At 35.8% G+C, this 17,389-nt stretch overlaps 2 protein-coding genes across 4 annotated transcripts in view; one reads left to right on the plus strand and one right to left on the minus strand.

Moving 5' to 3' along the window:
• LOC137389566 (trafficking protein particle complex subunit 8-like) overlaps nt 1–11,082 on the minus strand; it is a 41,632-nt gene extending 30,550 nt beyond the window's left edge. Inside the window, exons 1-8 of the mRNA XM_068075614.1 lie at nt 10,864–11,082; nt 10,423–10,534; nt 10,243–10,319; nt 4,737–4,906; nt 2,943–3,037; nt 2,509–2,656; nt 2,212–2,272; nt 360–592 (exon numbers count right to left, since the gene is read on the minus strand). Of these exons, the coding sequence (XP_067931715.1) occupies nt 360–592; nt 2,212–2,272; nt 2,509–2,656; nt 2,943–3,037; nt 4,737–4,906; nt 10,243–10,319; nt 10,423–10,534; nt 10,864–11,020 (1,053 nt within the window). The 5' untranslated portion in view covers nt 11,021–11,082. The remainder of the gene's footprint in view (nt 1–359; nt 593–2,211; nt 2,273–2,508; nt 2,657–2,942; nt 3,038–4,736; nt 4,907–10,242; nt 10,320–10,422; nt 10,535–10,863) is intronic.
• A 240-nt stretch (nt 11,083–11,322) lies between these two features.
• The window catches only part of LOC137389568 (serine-rich adhesin for platelets-like), a 53,152-nt gene continuing 47,085 nt past the window's right edge, over nt 11,323–17,389 (plus strand). For all 3 annotated transcript variants that reach the window (XM_068075615.1, XM_068075616.1, XM_068075617.1), the window contains exons 1-4: nt 11,323–11,464; nt 13,442–13,654; nt 13,968–14,029; nt 16,472–16,545. In XM_068075615.1, coding sequence (XP_067931716.1) covers nt 13,580–13,654; nt 13,968–14,029; nt 16,472–16,545 — 211 coding nt within the window. In that variant the 5' untranslated portion in view covers nt 11,323–11,464; nt 13,442–13,579. The remainder of the gene's footprint in view (nt 11,465–13,441; nt 13,655–13,967; nt 14,030–16,471; nt 16,546–17,389) is intronic.

Raw genomic sequence — 17,389 nt, forward strand, 5'->3', positions numbered from 1 at the left:
AATATGATAAGAGTTGACATTGTTTCAACTAATGAAATGCCCTACAACTAGCCACAGCTGTGAACAATCACAAAAACAATCTGTGATTAAACATGCGACCTGCAACTATAAAATTTTCGTGTAAATAAAATGAGAAAATGTGAAACGGTTGCCTAAAAATTTCGCAAGGTGTTTATTTTGTGTACACGATTTAAGATAATAGTATATAAGCCAGTCAACATATTAGGAAGGGAAGATAACTCCACTATTTACCAGTCAGCAACTAATCTCTGCACTGGTGTCACCAATAACAGACCAGTAGGAAATAGAAACAGCAGCGACGTGTGCTAGATAGATGACATTTGCACTAGTACACTCACCAGTTCATTGTATGACTTGATCAGCCTCTCCGCCCATGGTATTAATGCTCTCACAACAAACTCCTGGACAAAGGTCTTCAGCCTATCATGATCATGGGTGGTCAACCAACACCCCCGCTCTGACACAGATCGGGTTCTAGGTCTGTGCATTCCACCTGAATGGCTCCGTTCTCGTTTGGGAGAGGATGATGGAGCGAGTGGATGAGCGGAATGACTTGTGTCTTGCGATGTTTCTAACAAAAAGACAACCACTTTAGTAGTTTTAAAGTCACAACGAGATGTACCAGATTTTAGAAATAACATTAGTAGCGAGTGCTCTGAACATACTTGAAAATATGTATTTATGGCAAACGCATCTATAATATAAACTGTTAAGTTTTTCCTAGTTTTCCACCAACAAATGCGTACACATTTTATAAGCTTCTAAATTTTCTTGAATGCCCATAAATTTGAGCTATTTGTGTCATGTTAATTTAAGAAAATAGTTGTCTGCTCATGACAATGCAAATATTTTTCCCATAGACAGGCAACTTTTGATGGGCTTCTTATGAGTACCCATACTGATATATGTGTAAGAGCTAATTTATGATTATGGCTATGTGGCGGTACCACATGTAAAAAAGAGCCATCGTTTACAAACCCATTTCATGTTTTCATTAATATTAATTTTAATATTACGGTATATTTCATAAATTGTATAAATCAACATTTCATACATTTTAGCAAGTATTAAGATTTACATTATTTTCTGTTTTTATTCTTATTACAGATATAGATGTAGTTCCCTTAAATTTATCATTTCCAGTATTATAATATCTAAAGGAACGCATCAGTTTAACACAAATGAGATTTGGTGCACTATTAGTTGTACTGTTGTCAATATGATCCTAGTAGCATTATATATAAATCATGCATATATGCATTATTTATATATACAGTACATAGTCCACTCTAGCATCTGGCTTTTGCTTGACCCATAACAAGTAGTCTCCATTCTGGTATGGATCTTCAAGCGACTAAACTTTAATCAAAGGAGAATAAAAATCTATTCTAACCACCAGAATAAAATGTAATGATTTGGATTACAGATTACACGCAGTCTAATTATGAAAATAACCAAGATACAGTACCACTATCAGTGTCAACATGTTGTAGTAAAGCATTGCTATCAAATGGCTAACTATGTTTCCAGCCAAAAACGAATAAGTAACAAAAGCCAACAGCTAAAATATACCAATGTCAAGGACATTAACTATTCAGCAAAATATTGATCCGCTGGATCTAAAGCCTGGTTTCCATATGACAACGCAATGATCGCGCGCGGCCCAGTGATCGTGCGCAATGCATTTCTTGGGCCGCGAGGCAGTGTTTCCATATCGCGCGTAAGCTCCATGCTTGCATTGGACAGGGTGGATATTTTCCTTACTTTTTCGTAGGAGAGACATATTTCTTCGGAAAAACTGACCTCCGTTGCGAAATTACGCTGTCATATAAAAATCAGGCTTACTCTTTCGTACGGGAGACCGATTTCTTCGGAACAAAGCCTTTCGCTGGAATTGTGGGATAGGTTGAAAAGGTCTAGCGGTGTATTGTGGGATACATAATCGCACGCACCCATCGCAAGGATCCATTCTGTTGGATACTTGCGATCAGCGTACGCACGTCGCGCGACCGTCGTACGTTGACGTTTCCATATCACAACTGGCCTACGCACGACGTCGTGCGCCTTGTTGCGCGCCTTGCGCTGTCATATGGAAACCAGGCTTAACAACCCTGATCAGAGAAACCATAGTTATTGGCCAGGACTGAGCGGCGCATACCTAAGGGTAAAGACATAAGCTTACACACTAACCTGAATGCACTGCGCTAGAAACGCCATTGGGTAGAGATGTCTGTGGCTCCTTGCTAGATGCCTACAAATAGCATTGCCTACAATAAGGGCTACAAACTCCAAGAATTGTTAACACTTGAAGCATCGATTACACGGCATGCTTTATCAGTCTAGGAGTCGTAAATGACTGAATATTATTACTTTTAACAATATTCATAGAACAATGATGTCTCTATGAAAAGTTATTAGTTTGTGTATTAACAGCAATTATCAGCGATTCAGAGCAAGACAACTCCTTGTAGAGTAGCATAAACATACGGTATGCTTTATGAAGTTACTCCAAGGGTCTGGCAGGGCATCAAAAGGAGGCGAGGGTTCGGCATTGGGTAGAACAGAGTTGATCCTGAGCAGGTGACAAGAAAAGACGCCGTATTTGGATTTCATGCTTTGATAGACAGCTTCAGCCCTGGTAATAGAATAAACATCATAGAAACAAGAGTGACATACAGCAGCTGGACATCATTGTCACCACAGCAAAGAAAGAATTACTTTAGAATGTCTACAGGATGCTGCAAGGTACCAGTGTAATATCATGTAAGAAAAGAACTGTATATGTTATATATAGAGTAATAGTCAAATAATTATATGTAGATACAAACACATAGTATTCATCGGCATGTCTATTACCATTTCTTATACCAAAGAGCTGTGAAAGTAAGAGATAATTAGATGAGTGGATTAAAGATGCTTACTTGGTGTCGTCTCCATCTGTACAGTCATGGAGCAGCACATAATACCGACATATGTCAGTCGAGAACCAACGAGGAAGCTTAGCAGGTGTCTGTTGCTGCAAAATGTCGATAAAAATGGAAGGCTTTTCAATATTAAAAACTGACTACGTGTTACGAGTGATTACACACTAGATGTGAAAATACAAGAAAGATAAGACATGAGCAAAACCAACAGCTGAATTATTAGAAAGGACAGATGAGTTAAAAGAAAGGACAGACAACTCCCATACCAACCAATATTCTAATGCCTAAATTTTTGTTGGTAAATTGCAAACATGCGGACTTAATTTTTTTATTAGTTTTATTAGATTGTTTTGCTTCATTGCAATAAAAACGTTACAATAAAACTTGAATAAATAAAAAAAAATAAATCTGAGAAAGTTTGACTTTTTGAATCCTTCAGCAATAGGATTCAGCTATTCCAGCTATTCCGTGACGATGTCCCCACTAGAGCATTACGAATCCATTTAAGGAGTAAATCATAACAGCAAAGTAAATAAAGCATAATCTGTATTTAAAATTAAAGATGTCACCAGAAAAAGATTTATTCTTTCAAACTTGATTTAAAATGTGGGACATGAAAAGGTTATCCCCAGTTTGAGAAGTAACAATGATACATGGCACAGGAATACAACATCAAGAGCGAACAGTGAACATGGATCATTTCTCTTTTGGTGTCTTCAACAGCGATGTCCCCCAAAAAATAATTCGCATCATATACTCTTTTCTGACATAGACCACGATGTGTGTCCTTTGATTTTCACATATCACATCACATTACTCTTTACCTTAACATATAACATAGATTCAATCTATGACATAGACTGAAACATAACATCTTCTACACAGTGTATAGTGTATAGCAACTAGTTTAATCTATTGAATCAAACAGCAAATTCATCACCAAAACCTGTTATAAAATATGTTTGCAAGTAGGGATTTCAAGAGAATACTAATATACATGTACATACACTAGAAGACACCCGTTAACAATACCAAATTCTATTTACATATCCTTCAAGGTTGGAGCTACCGAGTCTAGCAAGACGAGACAACTACCAGAAAAAGACAAATAGAAAAAACGGTCTCTTCAAAATAACAAACAGCTAGAATCAATGCACGTGAAAAGAAAGGTATGGAGAGGACAACCATTGAAATGATCAACATATTAAATGGAGTGGTGAGTAAAGATTTTGACACGATATGTATACAGGCAGATCATGCTTACCGATGAAACAAAACTCTATAAATAGACATAATTTGTCTTAAGCTCATCATCATCATCAGAGAAAAATAAGAAGCTTTAGCAAATATTGTCTAGAATATTTGAGAATTTGAAGAACAAATCTCAATGGAGAGGAGAGTTAGAAGAATGCTATTTAGAAAATATTTTAAAATTCTATCACACACACTTTATCTGCTAAACAGGCAGCAGTCTTGAAATCGCCAAATAAACTAGAGGCACTTTTTATTAATAATCATTTGTTTTTATCTTTTACTTGTCTCAATCTATTACCAATAATTAATCAAACAATTAGCTTCAACTCTTGACGGTTTGAAAAATTCTGCATTGAATTGAGATTTTGCTACATGTGACCAAGCCTTTAAACAACAGAGTATGTCAAACGCCAACAGCTATGATATAGCTAAGCATCGAGTAAAGTGCCAGACAGGATAAAGCTTTTTTAGATTGCAATGACTCAATCCATGTGCAGCAGGTAACTCTCTACTTCTAAAACACTTCACATAACATACCTGTTGTTGATGCTGGGCTATTGTCATCTGTGCGAACTGATTCATAGGATCAGAGTGAGACGAGGAAACAACAAACACGCATGCCGTATAGGCTCGCAAGAACTCATGATCCGACGGGAATATGATCGAAAGGAAGCAATCTCGATACTCCTCAAACCAGGGAGTACTCACTGAAAGATGAAATAGCATACATCTACATGAAGATATCAATTAATATCATCTTAGACCATGATCGCATGAAGCCCGTTGATGCCAGGATTTCATTCAGTTTCAATCAGATAGTCTGCATGTGGCTGTTTAAGAGGAACCAGACAAAGTTTTGAAACCAAATATTTTTCGTGACTTAGCAAAAGACACACAGTATATCCGTGTGAAGTTTGGACAAAATGAGCCAAAAAATGTGGAAAAGCATAAAGTTTGCGCACACGAACAGACAGACACGATGACAAAGTGTGATTTATTAATATAGAATGAGAATGTCAACTTGAATACAATACTGTTGATTATGGTTTTAGTACCGCAAGGTCAACTATGAGTAACTGGCATATGACAGCAATGAAGTAAAAACGGCAGCTAAAAAAAAGTCTGATATGTGATCTCGAGACTGACTTTCGACTTTAATCCAAGTTAGCATTAGTGGTTTAAAAATTCAGAAGGTTAATTAAATCTATGTGTAGTTATATTGGCATTGCCTTATTAAAGCCATCTAATGATTATTTCTAAACAACTGTTAAAGTCTCGAGGTCGAATACACCATTTTAAGATGCTAAATCGGGTAATAGTGCGTGTCACAAACTGCTTGATGAGCGTTCACACATTCTTGAAAAAATCTAATAATGTGACACCACTCATCCCCAGAAAACTTCTGCTGCACAAATGTTGCAAACTAACGCAGTGTTTATCTGCACATAACTGTTACTCTCGCTTATTATATGTTAGTCTTATTATTAACGTTTAACGAAGAATGTTCACTAGCCCGATATGAACAGGACTTGCTATCATGTTTATGCTTATTCTCAGACTAGATTATTGAATAATGCAGATCTTCCTGATACCAGTCTACTTGTGATGACTTTACGTATAAAGGCTCAACGTAGGAAATGGGCTAAAATAAAAGAAGGTATAGAGGTCCTCAAGGTAGAAGGCATAGGTTCTCAACTCATTTCAACTTACGTGATATGAACAAATTGCACACAACCACTAATTATTTTGAAAATATCATTGCCAGCTGCCATCTTCCAGCTAATATCTGTTCTCTTAGCAGAGAAAGGCATTTTAAACACTATTTGTCAAACTAATTATTTGATTTTAATGACTAACTGTAGCCCTTTTTTGTTTTACTATTGTTGTATGACTTAATTTGCAAAACATTTTTATTTTTAAAATGAAATTATTGCCAATAAAGTACTATATATATATATATATATATATATATATATATATATATATATATATATATATATATATATATGTAGTATATACTATATACATCCATAGAGTGACTTAAATTTAGTTGCACTACAGCATTGTTTCATATGGTTTGCAATGAAATTACTAGGACAGCTTTAAAATCTGAGCAAACCAGCTCATCAGGTGCTAAAACCATACCAAATATTGTACGTCATACCATAGACATTTGATATGGTCTTAGCATCTGATCAGTGTGGTTCGCTCGGATTTTAAAGCTCTACTTCCATGTTCATCGAAAACCATATGAAAGGATTCTGTAACGCAATGAAATTTTAGTCACTCTATACCTTGCTTTGTAAATTCAGATCTTCCTGCTACTATGATTTAGGGATGTTGCACAGCTTTTGTTTGTGTTAATTGATGATAACACCTGCTCAGTATATTCACTGCACCATTTTACTTACGCTAATCTATCCACAAATTAGTATTTTTTGCATGGTATCACACATCCTGTTTGAAGTGATTTAGTACCTCTCAACTACTCAACTGTACATATCTAAATAAACCTATCACTTGAAGTATTCTTCTATCACTGACTGTTTCCTTGTATTTCTACTAACTAGTCCCCACATTTTTAATTCTTGTACGTTCCTTTTCCACCATTTTAAAACAATTAGATACGATTAAATCAACTAGCGTAGTAATCGTAGCTTATCTGTTTATTGACAAATCTAATAAATAAAAAACAGCATCAGGCTACGTAATAAAACGCCATATGCTCACAACAGCATGAAATAACTCTAAATTCAGGTTTTTTGCTCGCTTAATATCTTAAGCTACACACTATTACACGTTTTTTACAGACGAGCAGAAAAGTTATTAAAATTGACATTGTAGCATCTCGTAGGCAGTGCTTGATTATGAGTCATTGGTAGTCTCCTCATCTCTTGTATCTAAACTATCTCTAGCCAACATCACGAGTTGAGTTCTGTCTTTTTAGCTGGTCAAACTGTTTCAAGGTTGTTATTATCATTTGTCATCAAAACTATGTCTTTCAAACTACATCATCCTGCCGCCAAACTTTTTTATATAGTCTGTCAAACTATAACCTAGTTTACCTGTTTCCTATAACTAAGCAACATCCTCAGATAACACTTGCAATGTACTTTACGAGCAGCTTATTAATGTCTACTCGCATATGTCATGTTACAAGTGTACTGATTTTTTTATTATTGGTAAGTATGGAAGAAATAATTTTGAGAAAAAGAGATAAAACAGAATTCTGTCAAAATAGAGGTTTATATGTGTCAGTCAAGAACAGCAAGAACCTTTTGGTGAAGTTTTGGAGATGTGAGAACAAGGATGAATACCAAGTCCGTTGGCACAAAAAAAAACAATTAAATGACAAAGGATTTGAACAACCAATGAATTTTTTGCAATTTCAAATTATTTATTCTAGAATTTGTGAGAGCTGACAAATGGATTTTAATTATTATATTGATGTTTGCATTATTGTCAAAATAAACGTTTGAATACTTTCCTAATTCAATTAAATCCATACATTGAAATAATAATACTCAATAATATTTATGGTAGTATCTATTTTTCATTCTAACCAAAATGATTCTTTTATTTCGGCGCTAAGCTGCATGAGGCCTAAAGCGCCATAAAAAATCAGAGCTATCACAAGGGGGGCCGAAAAGCACTAGACCCTACAAACGCAGTAGTTTGACTTTTCTGTTAATGTCTTATATCTTGTCCTCAGTTAACCTCAGACACCGGCAGCTTACTTGACAGAATTCACAAATGTCCATGTGATACTATAAATAATGATAATGCCTATATGCAGCCCTGATTATGTCTCTCCTCTAACTCCACAAATATGGCTAACTCTTGCTTGCACAGTTTGTTTATTAGTAATTTCATGATACTCAAAGATTATCACATACTTTCATCAGTTGGACACATCTACTGTGACATCTACTATTATACATCTATTATATAATAATACTTCCATCAGTTGTCTGCATCTACTCTAACATCTACTATTATACATATATTATATAATAATACTTCCATTAGTTGTCTACATCTACTCTAACATCTATTATTATACATCTATTATATAATAATACTTCCATCAGTTGTCTACATCTACTCTAACATCTACTATTATACATATATTATATAATAATACTTCCATCAGTTGTCTACATCTACTCTAACATCTATTATTATACATCTATTATATAATAATACTTCCATTAGTTGTCTGCATCTACTCTAACATCTATTATTATACATCTATTATATAATAATACTTCCATCAGTTGTCTGCATCTACTCTAACATCTATTATTATACATCTATTATATAGTATTACATCTATCTATATAATAATATATATCTATTCTAGATATGTAATAATATATATTTATAGTATTAATATATATTTATATAATTAATATATATATATCTAATAATATATATCTAATCTAGATATATAATAATATATATCTATATTATTAATCCCTCACTATGTGTTTTTAATCGAGACCAGCACACCCCGCGATGAGTGAAAATCCGTGGAATAGAGACTAATAAATAATAATAATAATAAATATCTAATTACATCATTTTATCATTAATCATATGCATCTTTTCTTAAGTTTTATAGAAATTTTTAGAGTTGAGGGCGTTCGAAAGACTTGTTGCAGGACGTCACAAGTGCAATGCTCTTCTACACTTCACAAAATGTAACAAGGAAATAGAAAACTGCGACGGCTGCTAGCACAACGGAGCACGCATACAGATCTCACTTGGCCAGAGTATGGAAGATTTATGTATTTTATTGTTTACTGTTTTAATTAATTTTTTCTCATTTTTAATGAATATTTTTTATAGGGCATTACAGAAAATACGGTAGTGTGACATAACTCACCTACAGTCAAACATGGATAACTCGCCCACGGATAGCTCGAACTCATGGTTAACTCGAACGGTTTCTTTGGTCCGTTCCCACGTGATGATAAATTGCTATAGATAACTCAACCTCAACTCTGTTAACTCGAACAGTTTTTTGCCCAACAGCTACCGAGACGGTTGTTATCGCTTTAGAAAATCACTTTATTCCAAGTCATAGAGGTAAACCTCAACTTTTCGTAAATCATAGGCGTCGTTATTACCACCGTCGGCAAAATATTTTTGTCAACGACTTTTCTAAACGTTTGGTGAATTTTGAATTTTACCAAACATCCGCTTAGCGATCGTCTTTCGGAAGCATGGAAAAGTGAGGTGACTTTTGCATAAACTTCAAGAAAAATTGGCAAAATTGATCTCAGTTAAAACACTCAAAAGAAACAGATGTCCTTTCTTCTGAGCATTTCAACAACGATCAAGTTTTGCCAATTTTAATCTAAAAAAGTCCTGGCAATAACATCACCTCAAACAACAAAACAATCTCAAGTGATAGAAAAATCTCCTATACTTTTTAATAAAAAGGTTTTAAACTTTACATTAGAAGCATTTAATTTGAAACAAGCCATTTATGCTTTTGATTTCTATTATAGTTTGTATATGTGCATGTATCTACTAATAAATAAATAAATACATGGACTTGTGACAGTGCTCTGATAACTTGAACGCTCTGATAACTCAAACACTTTCGCTCGGTACCGTGAAGTTCGAGTTATCCATGTTTGACGGTATATTGTAATAATCTCTCTTTAATATAGAACTTATAGAACAGCATTTGCCAATGAAGCAGATCAATGTAAGTAGCGGTTAGAAAAATTCACCAAACGCAGCGAAAATCAAAATTGTATATTAATTTATTTTGTGTATGCAATATTCCCGTTAACCTACTAAGCCATGCTGATATTAAAAATTATTGAAAAGATTCCTATTTAACGCATTCATTTACATTTTATATCTAAAGTTCATTGATAAACTACACGAAACATAAAAGTCACAAAACAGATCGATCGGAAAATTTTTATCTTCCTAGTATTATGAAAAGAGAAATTATACAAGTCTTATTTAAAACTTTGGACAAGTCAATTGTGTCCATGCAAGAAAACAATAAGATTATAGTTACCTGGACAGCTAATCTCATACAGCGGCGATGAAACCTGCTTTTCTCTCTGTAGAGTAGAACGTGATGCCACTGCTTCACTGTCAATATAAAAAGTGCGCATCTACATATCTGTCGGATTTTCCAAACTTTCTAAATCAATTTAAACAAAAAGAATGTTACATGAAAAATAAAAACACTTACGTTAACATACGAACACCAAGAGTTTGCTGTGGAGGAAGTGTATTGGCATCCTTGAACTGCATTGAGAAGTCTTGCAACGTGACTGCAGAACCAGATGTATCCTTGATATGAACTAAAAACATAAAAGTATCTCTTAATTGATGTGTAAATTTTTTAGTAATAAGGGTGCAAAATTGCTAAAACAAGTATAACAAAAACATGACAGTTGACAAGCTGTGTAGTTCCTATCATCAGAAGGTTTTAGCTCCGATACACGTTTGTTCAAATGATGACAAGCTCCAGCCAATAAAAAGCCCAAATATATTCTCGTGTGTATATGCATGAGTAAATAATGTAGCATTTATCAAATTGCCTCAATATTTTAATAAACAAAATATATGACCGTTCTGTATTATTTACGTTGAAGACTCGACTCTGATTAGAATACTTAGAGACACCCACCTGATGAGGTGATTTTGCTAAAAGGTAATAGCAGTTCCACAAAAGATAGGTGATTCTTCAGGCATATTGCGTCTGCTTCCTCTGAACAAATGACCCCGATAAATGGACTGAAAGTACCTCTAACAAAATCATGAGCAGACTGTTGACACTGTGCCATTTTAGAACAAGTTGCTTTTAATTAGACCATTTGAGAACTATTCCAGTTGATTTGCAGCATCTCAAATATAAATAGTTTTCTCCAAATTCGAGGTTTTCATTCCTTACAGATAGTAATCGTAACATCAATAGTCCTAAAACTAAACGTACAGCAATTATCGATACCTAAATTTACGTGCTTCTTGTTATTAGCACTATTTAGCTATCCAATAAAAGGCGGTGTATGATGTTTCCGGTACGACTCCATAAACGTTGCGAAGGCGCGGGTCGACTGTATAGATTGGTAGTGGGAAAGAGCTAGTGAATGGAACGCGAACGAGCTGGGAAGGTGTTAAGTTTTCGATAATTTTTTGCGCCTTGTTTACCAAACGTTCGCAGGTTGACTCATTAAAACCTCAGCTGTAAGTCAAACAGTGAAGTGGATTACTAGTGCAGAAAACGATCAGTAAGTTATTCTAAAGAATCAATATTATATACGGCGGCAGTACGGGCAAGTCGCTAAACAGCTATTATGACACTGCTGTTTGAGGTACTGCTGTTTGAGGTACTGCTGTTTGAGGTACTGCTGTTTGAGGTACTGCTGTTTGAGGTACTGCTGTTTGAAGCACTGCAGTTTGTGGCACTGTTGTGTAGATGTGGAACTAACCCAAACTGGGTAACACTTTGTGGGCTATTATGGAGGGCGCTTTAAAATTACACTTGTTGTGAAGTTGTATAGTCAGGAGGCTTTTAATATCCCTGTCTGGTCGAGCTTGTTTTTATTTGTATGTTAATTTGGCCAAGAAAAGAGGTTAGGAAAGATATTGATGCAGCAAACTGTTTCATGAGAACGGTTTCAGTTGTAATAGCTGGGTTGGGCCACTGTGTGAACCTAGTAAGCAAAGATCGATCGTAGCAACGAGTGAGGCGAATCGCGCTGCAAATCTGTGTAATACAATGCATACGTTTATTGCTAATGCATGCTTGCGATTTAATATACTATTATTTATTTCATTTTTTCAAGTATTTATCGTTTGCATAATATCTGTTTTTTCATTTGCTATCCATCCACAGAGCTAAGCTCGCATTGGTGTTAATGTGCTGTAACCTAGACAGTTTGTTGTTATATTGTTCCACCTTGCATAAATTCAAGTTTTTAATGGCTAATGTTTGCTAATTTGCTTACCAAAACTTCAATAATTAGTCATAAATGCCGGCAGGTGGCAATTATCTGCTACTCATTGCTGACATTTTCATTATTGTTTATATACTTCATGTCATAATACTGTTCTTATGGGATTGATATGAAAACTGAGCATTGTAAGCTTTTTATAGCTAGCTATTAGCTATTACGCTCTCACTCTTCTCATGATTCAGTTTCAAGCTTTGAAATTCGGGTTAACCTGAAATAGAAAATTGGCAACTAAACACAATATAAAACATGGTATCATCTTTAATCTAGTATATGAATATTTTTAGATTAGTAATAATCCTCTGCACTTCCCATTTTAATGTCAATATGAGGATGTTTTTCGTTGCTGCTTTTGTTTATTTGAAAATTATACGTTTCGGTATAATTGAACCATTGCTGATTCCCATTTAAATTCTGTAAAAGATCTCATGACACATTTTTGGTGTGGATATCATTTGCTTCTTTCAATAAAATATTTATTAAGTATTCTAAATAGCTATAAAATAGACCATGTGAAACTTTGGAATTACCTCGGTGTTTGGTAGGGCAATAACATGCCAGTGTATTGCAGCAAGCCATTCATCTATTGATAATGTTCTGCACTCCAGCAAATCCCTATACTCTCATAGAATGAAAAAACAGCTGTACCTCTAATGATGTATTACAATCAAAGGTGTAGAGGCTGTGATAATTCTGATAACATCAAACACCAAAAACATCAAAAGATTACCAAAGTAAAAGGTTAATAACTGCATCACCTTATTTCAACTGTTGAGCCGACCAATGATGCGTGTCCTTCACAGACTATGACACAGCTTTTGAAATGAAACTGCCCGCTACCACTAAATAGTTAATTCACTGTTTTTCATGGTTATTCATTAAAAGTCAAGTATCGATTGCGTTTACTGTGAAGCAACTGGCACTGACCGGTAAAACGTAGAAATGTTGTCAGATGATCTATCTGGCTTCAGCACCAAAAAACATGGCTGTAGTTATGCTCATTAATCATGACCATTGCTTTGTATAAGCATTTGTGAAACGCCAAAGTTTTTACCTTCCTGTTTAATATGAAGCTCACGTCATTGCATAATACTTTCACAAGCTAGGAGACTTTTTGTTATGGTTGCTAGTAGTTGCAGTTGTTAGTTGGTTGTTAGGATTGCCTTCTCCTACTCAGTTTAACCTATGTAAAGCTACTAATATTTTCTCGAAACATTGTGGAATTTGAAAAATATCTTGATAACATTGTAGAAACCTATTGGCGCTGGATTAAACACAGCCCTATCATACCTATTGGACTATGTTGACATTTGACCTCTTCTAATGGATTACTTCGATAAGATGGAGTTACATCTATTGGTATAATTTCATCAAGCAGTAGAACCAGATATGGGGGTTGCAGAGCTCGAGACGAATTGCAACACGCTCACCAATCTCTTTCAAGGGCTCATCAATGACATGCGTGTAAGGTTTCCTAAAAGTGTACATTTCCTTCTTCATCTCTTGCACTGTTTCTTGGTACAATGACCAGATAGCCAGTCGTAGCAACATGTTCAACAATTTGTGTCTATTTGACATACCTTTCTACTGTCTTGTTAGGCAAGTTTCGCATCGCTAAACTACTTGTTGCTATGGTTACTGACTCGCGTTTGCCCGTTTTGGTTTCTTGGTGATGGCGGGGTTGTGCAGGGCATCTGACATGTCAGTCTGGTAGTTTGGATTATTGATGTCTTGTGTGTGTCAGTCATTTTCATCCGCTAATTGCTTTGATTTACAGGACAGTGTGCCAGCCTTTGAGGAATTGGTAAGCAAGACAACCAAGCTTCACTCAACGCTTAGGTAAGCACCTGTCAGACATGTTCTACAGAAGCATGTCTGCTTACTAAATGTTATTAAGTTGAATATGTAGTCCTTTAATCCTGAGGTTTTTAATGCATATGTTAACTTATGATGCAAGTTATTGTAATTTACATCCAACTTGAGTTGATGGACTCGCACAAAATTTTAGTAGATCTTATCAGAAAGTATTGGTATTTTTCTACCATTTGCGATTGTTGTTGACGTTTAAGATGATCTGACTGCCCGAATGCTTCAAGATTAAAATCGACAAAACTTGATCGCGGGTAAAATGCTCAGAAGAAAAATATGTACGGAATGACATCACTAGTTGTTATCGTTGCTATAGTTGATATCGGCTATTGCATTCAAGTTGCAGCATTACACTTCTCTATTTTATCAGTTTTTTGCAACTATAGACATCACTTTCGCATGATCTGAGCGTTTTAACTGCGATGAAGTTTTGTCGATTTTAATCTTGAAACATCCTGGCAGCCAGATCACCTCAAACATCAAAAACAATCACAAATGATAAAAAATATTGATACTTTCTGATAAAACCTACTAAAATTTTGTGCAAGTTCATCTTTAACAATCAATGCTTTATTTGGTAGTAAGTATAAAAGCCTTTTTTGATATTTTTTGCTTTCGTTTTGCTTTTCGTTTCCTTTTGCTTTTCGTTTCCTTTTGCTTAGTTCGCTTTTTGTTTTTCACTTAATCCTGATTGGCTAAGCCTTAAAATACACCACAAAAGCTTTACCAAGTTTTTAGAGAGATTTAATCGACTGTTCTCATAGGCTGGCTCATGTAACAGTTTATCAGCTCTGGCAAAACAACACATGGCTGCGCATTTACTTTCTTGGGTGTACATATAAGAATTTGTGGTCCTAAAGGCATGTGTGTAGATTAGAAATGTCAGGCATTATATTATGCCTGTGACACACCCTTTTCATTTCTGGCTTCATATTGAAATCGGACATTCTACTTTCCAAACAACTTTCACCTTATACGATTGCAAATACATGGTCGTCCAATAGCAGTAAGTATTGTACGTTAAAGCTTGCATTCTAGCGTGTTGCTATGCGATCAAGGATTAGTTTTGATATACATTTAAACCAACCTTTGCAATTATATAGATTCAAACCTCTTCGCTAGGTTATAGTGTTACACACCCAAAAGCTGCTTCACCCTATATCGCCATAGCTCAGCATTGATGCCACAATACTCGGGTGATCGTCGATGATAACAATGTTCACACTATCATAAACCCATCCCGTTTGCATCAGGAAATACTTCGTCACGTAGTGTTTCCATTTCTCTTTTCAAATTTTCGCGAAGAAATGTCTTTATTTTCGCAGGCTGGAATTAAATACTGGTCCCGCAGCAACTATCATAAACGAATATGAATAAATCACGCTATCCGTGACCGCGAATTACTATCGTCGAAATGGTTCACTTTTGAAAGGCAATCGTTGATGCTCAGCGAAATATCGGGAAAGTTTAACAGCTGCAAACTTTCCCGGCATGTCCGCGTTGCTTCGTCGATGCCATCGATTCACATAATCGGCCATGAACACTGAAAGGAAAACGCTGACAAATGGTGATATAGTATGAACCAGCCTTGAGTGGCACCTTATGAGTACCTAGTATAGCTATAGACTGTGTTCCCTGTGTTACGCTGCTGGGAGATATAATAGATCTATAAAACTTTCGCTGATACAATAAGTCTTTGCTTGAAAAACTCTTCAATGCTTGACCGAAAAACATGGGTAATTTGGTGCTAGCTCTTAAGAGACGCAAGTAAAAAATGGATTACCTGGTATTGCAACCAAATCGTAGGAATTGGGGAGACATCTGGTTGTCCAAAAACTGCTTGAAAGAGTTATTTAGTTTTCAGACAGAGTTAGTTTTATCCGGCTTATAATTTTATTAATATGTTTGCAAAAGCTTTGATCTTGCAGCAGTAAGGTATTAGGGATGAGCCAGTTACTACCTTTTTCACTTGAGTAGCGAATGTTTGTGTTTTAAGCAACAGTTCTCATGCAATTGATTATGCTCGGAGTCAGTGTGTCAATATTTTCGCTGACCCTGTTGATTATATGGTATGCTGACAGTCCTAATACAATTTCACTAGCTAGGTATCAATTTGCTTGGGAACAAAAGTTTACTACAAACATTGGTCTTCAAAATCGACCTTTCAGACCTTCGGTGTCTTAAACACTTGTCAAATATATCACTACAACCTAGAAATAAGAAACGGTGACAGGTGCTCTTCCGATACAGTTGCGTACCCAGTGTGGGATCTAGGTGGTTTAACATGACTTCTCTTTAAGTGGTCACCCAATAATTATGTAAAATGCTTGCAAGCATCAATAATGGCCCTTGTTTGTCACTTCATGCAGAAGCAGCAGCCGCCGGCTTGTATACCTCAACCATGTTTTGTAGATCGTCAATTGTTGCAATAGCTGCCTTTCTTGAGGCATTCCAGAAGGTTGCTGATGCCGCAACCAGTTCTAAAGGTAGGCAGCATATCTTATGACCACCTCGAGTGCTAAAGGACCGTGTTTATCCAAAAATGTTAATGTAGGGATGAGCAGGCATAAAATTACGGCAAAGGTTAATTGCTAATTATGTCCCTAAAGGGAAAACCCTAGGTCCTTTTCACATTAGAGTCACAGGAAATGGCACTCGACAGCTGCTGAATTGAGATGTCTTGGTGAGTTATGAACATAAAGGTCTAATGCTTCCAGATGGCCTAGCTCTTCTCAGTGATATTCTCGTTGCACTGCGGTATAAATTGCATGTACATTTTGGATGCGTAGCAAAGTTCAACCATACAGCTGGGCTACTACAAAAAGGTTTTTGTTCTGATCTCATATGTCCCACTAGTTTTTTTGTAATTGTTTAGCTTTGTTAACAAAAAAGCGTGGTGTGATGACACAGGCTAAGGTCATTGTACAGCTGCTATGACATTGGTGTGGCACATGAGCACCCAGTGTGGTGACTATGCTATGCAAAGTGTTAAATGTGTCACATTACACAATTTTAGTTTACTGCAGCTGAAATAGTAATCGGAGAAATTATTGCAGGCAATTAAAACGGTGTAAGCGTGTTGGCACAAAAAATTAGCTTGTGGAACCATCCAGAACTCTAGTCGAGTAGCAAGACTAGAGTTGCTAGCAGTCACAAAGAAAAATTATCTTTTTTATCAAGTTTGTACTTAGCTCACAAGGCGCTGGGCCTGTGGTTTAATGTTTTTGTAGCGGGCATGTCTCCTGGGGATAACCAGGTTAATCTCACAGTAAGCCCTACCCTAATATGTTCAACATGAAACACACAAAGCTGCGATTGTGCCCCTGTCGC

The sequence above is a fragment of the Watersipora subatra genome, chromosome 3, assembly GCF_963576615.1.
Source record: "Watersipora subatra chromosome 3, tzWatSuba1.1, whole genome shotgun sequence".
In the NCBI taxonomy this organism is placed as follows: Eukaryota; Metazoa; Bryozoa; class Gymnolaemata; order Cheilostomatida; family Watersiporidae; genus Watersipora; species Watersipora subatra.